Raw genomic sequence first — 10,120 nt, forward strand, 5'->3', positions numbered from 1 at the left:
CAGCTGTGGGCTGATGCTGCTCTCAGGCGACACTACCGCCACCTACTGGCTGGAGTGTATTATGGCGCCTCTCTGTGGAGGACAATTCATCCAAAAAGACAGACAATGACAAATTATTATTATTCTTTCTTCTGCTCGAGATAATTAGGCTTAGACCATAATTAGATATTAAGGGGGAAAAGGAAGAGGAAGAAAAATGACAATGCTGGATGGAGTTAGGGATCTAAAAGTGGCAAAGAGCAAGCTTTAATCTGAAAATAAGAAGTCGGGAATCAGAAACAGGTTTATTGCCAAGTGGGTTTCCCATGCAAGAAATTTGCCTTGGTGTTTAGTGCAAAACAATAAACAAATTAGTAAAAATTGATAAAGATAAATGCAAGTAATTCAAACAGTTGAAGCATGGGCTGAATAAAATAGGCAATAAAAATATGGGGGAATAAAAGTAAAATACATTTTAAAACAACATATGACCACTATAAAGCTATTAATTATCAATATTAATAATGTTGAACTGTTATTGTAAATATAGGCTAAGATTCTGTGCTTGGCTCATGTTACACAAACTAGTGTCTTCGTTTTCCCTCAAATTATTTGCAAATATTAACATGATGTCAATATTAACATTGAACATTAATCAACTAGTTTCAAAATTATTTAATTTGCATTAGACCAACTTGAAAACAATAACTCGTCCTAACATCATTTAAACATTATCTATATCTATGTCATGATAGGGCCCTTTGTTTTGTACAGGTGCAATGGAGGGAGAGTAAAACCTCTGATCAGTGGCACAGCAAGCCTTTACACTCTTCTACATCAGCGAAATATCCGGGGAATAAAATGATTGATGTTCACTGCTCTGTTTGCCGGAGACCCACCTATCCCCAGGGCTCTGAAATACCCCAAAGACCCTCTGACCCAATTGGGATCCAGTCCATGCATTTCTCATTACAGCCTCCCGGATGGTCTCCACTGTCTTGGTCATGTGATTGCCTGCTGTCTGTGCCCAGCCCTGGCCAGCCCCGAGCAGGAGAGGAGCATCTTTCACTTGGGCGGGTATAGAGGAGATCTGCACCTGTCGAATGGACTGTCTGCCTCCAAACAGGGACAAACACATTCAGGACAAGTGAGGAAGACTCCCACAGCGCCGGACAGCTGCATGTGGTAAGTGATATTTGTCAAATAGCCTACAGTCCGGCATTATATTTTACAGGACAGAGCTTGCATGTGTGTTTACAAACAGTCTAGAAACATAAAACGCTGTTGTCACATTTTAGCAACTCATTCATTTGTAACAAAGGCTATTATCAGTGCGTATGGCTCCGAGAGCGCTTCGACCCAAAATGAAAAAATCTATATTTTATTCCTGCAGGGACACAAAGTGTGTGTGTCTTAATAGGGACTCTAAAATGACCTTGTCTTAACGTGAGGCGTTAAATCTCTCTGATATTACCAGAGCTCACACTTTCTTGTCTTGTGTGTCCTATTTTTTTGTTTAAGTGTCCTTGATTTTTTTTAGTTTTTTTAAAGGATTTTTTTCTGTTAAGGTGAAAGAAAAAAAGTCAAATGCATAAAAAGCATAAAAATACTGTCTCTATAATGCATTTGTACATGTGCACACCTGGAAATCAAGTACTGCAAGCTCATAAAGAAAAGACATTTATAGTCTGTCTATCTATCTATCTGTCTTTATTTATAAACCTGCCTGCTTGTATTTATGTCTAGGTCAGGCACTTATGGGGATTTGTATGAGAAGCGTACAGCAAACTCTCCTGTGTTTTCTCATCCAAGTAAAAGCCATTATACCATATTGATTTCCCATTTATATTATTGATATTTGTAAACTGTCTATATACATAATCACAGGAAGAGAGGCAGATGGTGGTCAAGCTTTCTTAACTGAGGTAGTAGCTGCAAAGAGAGACTCAATGCAACTCAAAGAAAGACAGAAATTGTACATAACATGTAGTTTTGACCCACGCTATATTTGCATGTATGTTTTTGTGTAGAAAGAGCTATTGTTGTGTTTTGTCACCTGGTGTTTGCGGGTCATGGGTACACTTCGGGACCTCCAATTTGCCCTGCAACTGAAGATTGAGGAGCTTCGCCAGAGGGACACACTAATAGATGAGTTAGAGCTGGAGTTGGATACAAAGGATGAACTCATTCGGAGACTGCAGGAAGAACTGGATCGCTACAGAGCCACTGTCTCCCTCCCAGGATCCTCCTCAGCCAGTGCAGGTACAAAACATGGTGCTCATAAATGCCATATTTTTAAAGCATCGACAGGTAGTTTGACCCAGCACAACTTGACTACACCTGACTTATTGTGTGTGTGATATTTTTCCCTGTAGCTTGCTCTTCTCAAAGTGAGAACTCGCAGAGAACCAGTAGGAAAACAGTAATTTCAGAGCCCTTCACTTTGGACCCTGTGACTCTCGCCATGGTCTCACATAGAAGCTGTGACAAAAGCCAGGAGTAAGAGCACACAGTGTTCTCTCGCAGCCGAAAAATATGTCTCTCAAATGTTCAAGGCTCTCCGATTCAATCAATAAATATTTCAAATCATTTTTGAGACAGCCTGTAATGCTGCATTCAAGGCTTTCAATAATGTGCCTTTAAATGTAACACCAGCATCCTGCCTTTCTACCCTCAGGTCTCAGAGGCTGATTCAGGCTGCCTTTCTGAAGAATGACTTGTTGAAGAACCTTGACGAAGGAGAAATCAGAGCCATCACGGCTTGTATGTATCCCACCACCATCAATCAAGGCTGCTATGTCGCTCAGGAGGGGGCCAACGGGGCTCAGGCGTATGTTTTAGAAGGTAAATCATTTTCTTTGTACAATTGCTGACATTAATCATGCTTGAGGATATTTATTAAGATTTCCTTGAGATGACAGGTGCTTAAGTACTGTCCGATGAAAAGATTAGTTTTATCTTATCTTTCAATTTCAATTTTCTTACTGCTGGTTCACAGTGTGATTCTGTGGCAGTGCTCTCAAACAGAGTGATGTGATAATTGCATGTTTGAGCAAGAAAAGAGGAGGCACTTGGGATAATGAGTAACCCACATTGATGTTTTTTTGTGTGTGTTGAAATGTCAACACCAAAACAAATGGCAGGAGAAAAGAGGTTTTGCTTGGCTGTGGTTGCAGAGAGTTCATCAGTGCTTGATCGTCCTCAGGAATCTTGGCTGCATTCGTATTGTGACAGCTAATAGAGAGTGGCTGCTCCCTGTTTTTCGCCTGTCATCCTAACCAGCAAGAGGTGCTGGCCTTGATTCGCTCAGGGATGATTGCATATCTGTTGTTTGTACAGTATGTCTGAAAGAGACAGCTGAAGGTTCTTTACAGTCACTCTCCATTTCCTGACACACAAAAAAGAGACATAGCAGTGCCACGAATTATGTGCATGCTATATTTCTGCCCTGACTGTGTTTATTAATAGAAGGGCGGCTGGATGTGACAAAAGACGGACTGAAGCTTCTCACAATTGAACCAGAAGACATGTTTGGAGAGCTGGCTCTCCTCTACAACTGCACCAACATCTACTCTGTCTCAGGTATCTTGTTTTTTTTTATATTTGCACGCAGATATCGCTGGAGATGTGAAACACTGGTGGAGTTTCACTTTAATTAATTTTGAATTGCTAGGGATATAAATAATTCTTGTTTGAGAGAGTATCACAAGCAGGATGATTTCTGCCACTGGTCTTAGACAGACGTCTGTTGAATCTAAAATCAAAGACCTTTCGAGATCTTAGACAACACCACTGCTTCAAACGGTTTTCTCAGAGATGTGGGGAATTTAAAACATTCTCTGCTCTCCTGCATAACCCAGCCATCTGACTGCCACATCTCCTCTCTGTAATCCGACATGTATTAAATGAATTTTCACAAACATTTGCAAACACCATTTTCAGAAATACATTCCGTTCGCTCTTCTCATGGTTGGATCGCAACCTATTTTATATATGTATATACATTTCTCGTGTAAGAATTTCTGATAGTCTTTATAAAATAGAGAGTGTGCTGTCATTGCCTTCCAGCATCTGATCACAGAGTCCTGTGGGAAAACTTTCTCAGCCATCGCTGCAAGCATCTGACCTGGTTTCACAAATAAATAGGCTGTGGATCAGTTTAAATTGAAAAAATCCGTTTATTTGCTTTGTTTGGTCCCTAAGCACCCCATTCCTTTTTTGCACCGCTTTCTTTATCTCGCAGCCAATTCCAATTTACTGTTCTTTACTATAAATCTTCTCGGAAACAATGCTCAGCTCATGTGAGTGGTCTGTTTTCCTTTGTTGTGTGTCCATTTCTATCAATCCTTCCCTCAGATCTGTTCCAGGCCCACTGTATTTACCTCTTTCCTGATCTGAAATTACTTTTTTCCCCCCATTGTTGCCTTCCAAGGCCATCAATGAGGCTTGTGTGGTCTCTTTCATCGTGGTAGTGATAAAGGTGCAGGTGGAGAGGGCTTCATCATCAGGTCAAGGAAGTTCCGGGTGGCAAATGATATACTGCAGAAATGACAGACAAATCCTCCTTTAAGAGCAATGTTAGCTTTTTAAAAACATCCTGCACAGCATTCAGATCCAAATGGTCCTGAACTGTGTGTCATATGGTGCTAAAGTGAAAACCGATGGGGTATATCCAAATGGGAGAATTGAGATATCAGGGCTGCACCATATTATCAGATGGTGGATCTAATTAGACTGTCTGGAGGACGTCCACTTCCGTTTGCAGGAAGCTCCAGTGAACCAATCAATATGGGTCATTATTAATTTACAACACCCTCTTTCAAGCTCTATTAAAAAGAAAGAGTAGTTAAGGAAATCAGATAAGATTTATATTAAAAGTCTGTAAGGAAAAACACTTTCTTTTTATTCTACATGATGAGCATTCCTAACAGAGTCCTTGCATGCTAACTGTCTGCTCTGTAGGCTGCGGCTCATCCGGCATTCAGTCCACATCCCTCACAAACTACCCTTGTCTTATAGAGCTGTTTCAATACTTGTTTCTTGATTGTGTTTCCACCTGAGCTCCAGTGTCACCGTCACAACCTTCATCACTTCCTCTGTGTTTTGATCTGCAGCGCAAACGGACAGCAAGCTGTGGGTTATTGACCGCAAAAGCTACCAGACCATACTCATGCAGAGTGGTCTCAACCGCCTTTCTCATTCAATGGAGCTGCTAAGCAGGTGAACATCGCACCCGATACACTTCATTTGGCACAGAGCAGGCCCCAGAAAGCTGCTTTGTATTCTAGTACCTTCAACACAATATCACCAGGGTCATGTTGCTTATCAGCAGCCACAATGGTGCATTTAGGCCTTTAATACTGACCGAAATATTAGCATTCCTGTGATATGTTTCTTGGGGGAAAAAAAGAAATCAAACCCTTTTCAAACCTGTCATTGTCTTTGTGTGTTTGCAGCGTTCCCTTCCTGCAGTCTTTGCCGGAGGATGTCATCATGAAAATGTCTGATCTTATGGAGGAGGTACAGATTAAGTACTTAAAATCTGAAGCACGGCATTGTGTAACCATCACTCGTTCTTCAAACAGAATCCAGCGGATAGATTATGTGTGCACACAGATGGAACGCCTGTAAACAATCATGTTTACAGGCGAGGCCCTCAGTATTTTTCTATTTTCAGCTGTCTTTGTTTTGCATCAGTTAACAAGCAGGTGCTGGGGTAGAATCAGAATTAATCCTCCATTGTTAGCAGCCCTCATCTTTATATCTGTAGGAGAGCTGCTTCTTTTTTCTGTCTGTCTTTTTCTGCTCTTATTAAATTATTTTCCACACTTTGCACCTCCATCTGTCATTTATGTTCCACAGACACACTACACCGAAGGTGACTACGTCATCCGACAAGGAGCCGCAGGAGACACCTTTTATATCATTAGCAAGGGCCAGGTAAAGTTTTATGCTCTCTGCCTGCTGCACACATGAAATTAAGCTTTCAGACACAAAAAAAAGATTTAGATTGCGGAGGACAAAATGGCAGCGTAGCTTTAGAAATTGCATTATGATGGCAATAATTGACCTTGGTTCTTTTCTACATGGCTCTCTACCATTACTTCTCTTTCATTACCTCTCCCTTTTGCCAGGTGAAAGTGACAGAAAAGAAGCCGGGCCATGACGAGCAGATAGTCCTGTCTAAGCTCGCCGAGAGACAGTGGTTTGGAGAGAAAGCTCTGTGGGGGTAAGAAGGGAATAATAGACTTTCAGAAGAAAAATGTGCAGAGGGTACAGGAACACATGATGGTAAAAAGAATGGCATTTGTGCCACCATAACATCAATGATTTTTTTTTTTTGCATTGATAACATTGTGATATCCTTCTTCACTCTGTCTTTAGAGAGGATGTTCGGACGACGAATGTGATTGCTGCTGGTGATGTCACATGTTTGGTCATAGACAGAGAGTGAGTGGTTATTTTGTGTTAATAAAACTCATTGCATATTCTTCATCTTACCTGTTGTGATATTTATCAGTCTAGATTGTTTTTGTGTGAATTGCAGAGTGTTGGAGGTATCAGCTGTAGAGATGTCTGCTTTCTCTCTAATATAGTGGAACTAGATGGCACTCAGCTTGTGGTGCTTAAAGTGCCAAAAAAGGTACATTGGAAAATCTCAACAGCAGTGTCTTTTTCCAGAAATCATGACCTGGTAACTCAAGATAATCCACAAACCTTGTTGTGAGCAGTATATGTAGGAACTATTTTCTTTTTACTAATGTACTACTGCCAACTGTGTCACCGTGTAAAAGGAAGCGTGCATCTATTCATGGACAAGAGGTTCATGTTTGTGAAAGTTTAAGTAGCTCAGTGGTGCTAGGTGAGCAAAAAGTAGATGCATGCTTCCTTCTACACGGTGATATAGTTGGCAGGTGTAGTTTGGTAGAAAGAAAATAGTACCCACATGAAACTGTAAGACATCTCTGCGGCCGATATCTTCAACACTCGGCAACTATATACTACTAAATATTCATGTGCTTCTGTGCTTCAGGACCTTCAAAGACATCCTTGGAGGGTTGGTATTTAACCGCAGTAATGAGGTGCAGCAAAGCCTTGAATCCAAAATCGAGTAAGGAGCATTACAACACTATTTTCTACAATTACGTGTAATTTACATGTAAACACAGGCGTATAAGCTCACTTGTGTCTTGCTTGCAGGTCAGAAAAGGAGCCTGATCCCTTCTCATCTTCCACCTTAAGTGATTTCCAGATCATCTGTACTCTTGCAGTTGGGGAGTTTGGTCACGTAGACCTGGTAAGGGTTGATGTTATAGCAGCTCACACACAATGACACAGCTCCCCTGTGCTGCTGCTGCCTCCTCCAAATTCCATGTTTCTATAATGTAATCTATCAATTTCTACCTCTGTCAGGTGCACCTAAAGAGCAACGTCAAGTGTCTTTATGCCATCAGGGTCCTTAAGAAGAAGCTGATCCTCAACAACGGTCAACGGGAGCACATCCTGAGAGAAGGGCGCATTCTAATGGAGGCTCACTGTCCATTCATAGCCAGGTGTTTGTTCTTCTACAGCCATCTCATTTTAAATTGTTACGATTTCAATAACATGTCAGTGATCTTTAACATGTTTCCGTGTTGATTACAGGCTACATAAAACCTTTAGAGATGCAGAGTGCCTGTACGTTTTGACAGAAGCTTGTCTTGGTGGGGATTTAAGTAGTCTGCTCAAAGATGAGTAAGTATTTTGGGACTAAAGAAGATGCAAGGGACTTTTTGTCTTCATACTGATAAAATATTTATAGTCCTGGCACTGTGTTTTAGCCAAGCTTTCATCATAATGCAATTGTAAGACTGAGCAGGATTTGATGTCTTACATCTGTCTACATCACACATTTGTCTAGTTCACTTCGATGCTTAAATCAGCACTTCTCTGTACTGTTTCAGAGGATGTCTGGATGAATGCAGCACCAGGTTCTACACGGCTTGTGTTGTTGAGGCCTTGACCTTTTTTCACTGTCGAGGTGTCATCTATAGAGATATCAAGCCTGAAAATGTTTGTCTGGATGAACGTGGTTATGCCAAATTGGTACTACACAAACATAAAGTCAGATTTTCCTCATGAAATTGTGGTATTCTTGGCTTTACCTGGTGTAAGTGATCTCATTTTTGCTTTTTGTAGATTGGCTCCAGATGTCTAAAGAAGATTAAGGTGGGTAAGAAGACCTGGACGTTCTGCGGCACACCAGGCTACATGGCACCTGAAATCATCTTAAACAAAGGCCACACTTTATCTGCAGACTTCTGGTCACTGGGGGTTTTAGTGTTTGAACTTCTGAGTGGTGGGTAAGTTTCAAAGTTTCATGCAGCCCTACTTTTAAAGCTCAGTTCTCCAGTTTTAGATCGAAGTGATGGTGACAGGCTCATGTTCCTCTCTCCAGGCTCCCATTCAGCGACTCTGACCCGATGAAGATTCTCACTGCAACCATTCGTGGCATCGACCAGATCGACTTCCCAAAAACCGTCAGCAAAAGTGCCTCCAGCCTCATAAAGAAACTGTGCAGGTGTTGTAAATATGACACACTGGACACCATGAATTATAATGTGAAAGCTAATGATTTCATAGCGCTTTTTCAGACATAAAACCCTCCTTCACCCGACCACCGTTGTGTGTGTTATATTATGCTTCCCCTCTCCCAGCCCCAACACACACAAACAGACAGGAGCAAATTAAGACACAATCCAAGTGCACTGGACACAATCTGTGCTGTAACACCACTCCTCAAAGGACAGAATCTGATTATTAATTCATAGTTTATTTATTTGTGTGTTGTTGTTTGCTTTCTGTCACCAAGGAGCAATCCCTCGGAGAGGCTGGGCAGTCAGAGAAATGGGGCCAAGGACATTCAGAAGCACAAGTAAGACGACAGATTTATTACACTGGAGGAAAACAGAGGCTTGTGCTTGGAAACATGGTTTTATAGGTTGTGATGCTCCATTTTTTATTCAGGTGGTTTGAAGGATTCAACTGGGACGGACTCTGTAAAGGCACATTGAACCCTCCAGTTATTCCTAAAGTAAGACATATTCAGTTTGGCATATTATTTATTTGTCTAGTTTTGCAATGAATCGATCTACTTTTCATGTTTTCCCTGTTACATGTCTTTCAGGTTAAGGATCCTTTGGACAGCAGCACATGTGGTCATTACACAGAGGGCTCAGTGGAGCTGTGCACAAACTGGGATGATTTCTGAACTGGATAAAAAAAAATCTTGCCAGACAATACTGCGTAGCTTTCAGGTTTAGTCCTCATAAATAATTAACTGCCCCCAGTCTTACTGCCATCAAGAATTAATTATATTTTCACACAAACAAATATTTTCCACAGTACCAGTAACTGCAGTTATTGTTTAATAAAGTAACCGTGCTGCCTACAGTGTTGAGCTCAGACTGTTAATCCTTATAGATTTATAAACATAGGAGGTCAGTGACGTCACTGCTGTTGAATGTAACTGAATAAATAAACAGGATGTATCACGCTGTCTTTTCTGTCTTTTTAAATCTGAGATCTCACAATGAGTTTTACTTTTTGTCCCCCAAAATGCCTGAATACAATTGAGAAGTGACGTCAGAGCCGGCCCAGTCTTGCAGAAAAGCGTCAAGCAGCAGAAAAGTAGAAAGCCAAATACAGGAAACTGCTATTTTAACTTCAAAATAAAGTAACTGAATTAAATTGTAACTTAAAAATGGTTAAATAATAAAATGTGAAACCTGTAGAGGAGGTCAGAGTAGATATGACCACAGTGATATATTGAGATAATTAAATTAGGCAGATATATGGAGTAAAACTGGTGTTGTAATAAAGAGGGTGACAATCTGCAATTTGATGCATGGTGTGGTTTGATTAGAGGATGCTTCATTGACAGGTTTGACCTAAAATATCTGCCCTAGTTGTCAATAACATATCAAAAAATTAAATACAAAGAAAGAGAGAGAGAGAGAGAGAGAGAGAAAAGACACATTTTGCAATTTTGACTTCATTTTTTTGCGTCATGCTTTATTCCATGTAATTCTCATTCAAAACACTCTCATATTTTCATTTATTTATTTATTTATTTAACAGGGGCAGTGGACAGCCATTGACC

The 10,120-nt window shown here is 40.7% G+C and overlaps 1 protein-coding gene across 1 annotated transcript; it reads left to right on the forward strand.

The window, feature by feature from the left end:
* Nucleotides 1–1,018: 1,018 nt before the first annotated feature.
* prkg1l (protein kinase cGMP-dependent 1, like) lies at nt 1,019–9,495 on the forward strand. Its single transcript, XM_049578713.1, has 20 exons — nt 1,019–1,164; nt 2,010–2,241; nt 2,355–2,478; nt 2,657–2,823; nt 3,448–3,561; nt 5,094–5,199; nt 5,436–5,499; nt 5,842–5,919; nt 6,114–6,208; nt 6,364–6,429; nt 7,013–7,090; nt 7,180–7,276; nt 7,393–7,532; nt 7,624–7,713; nt 7,923–8,064; nt 8,158–8,321; nt 8,417–8,539; nt 8,831–8,893; nt 8,986–9,052; nt 9,146–9,495. Exons 2-20 carry the CDS (start codon nt 2,052–2,054, stop codon nt 9,227–9,229), a joined length of 2,052 nt encoding a protein of 683 aa, XP_049434670.1. The 5' UTR covers nt 1,019–1,164; nt 2,010–2,051; the 3' UTR covers nt 9,230–9,495.
* The last annotated feature ends 625 nt before the right edge of the window (nt 9,496–10,120 follow it).

The sequence above is a fragment of the Epinephelus fuscoguttatus genome, linkage group LG6 (assembly GCF_011397635.1).
Source record: "Epinephelus fuscoguttatus linkage group LG6, E.fuscoguttatus.final_Chr_v1".
Lineage (NCBI taxonomy): Eukaryota > Metazoa > Chordata > Actinopteri > Perciformes > Serranidae > Epinephelus > Epinephelus fuscoguttatus.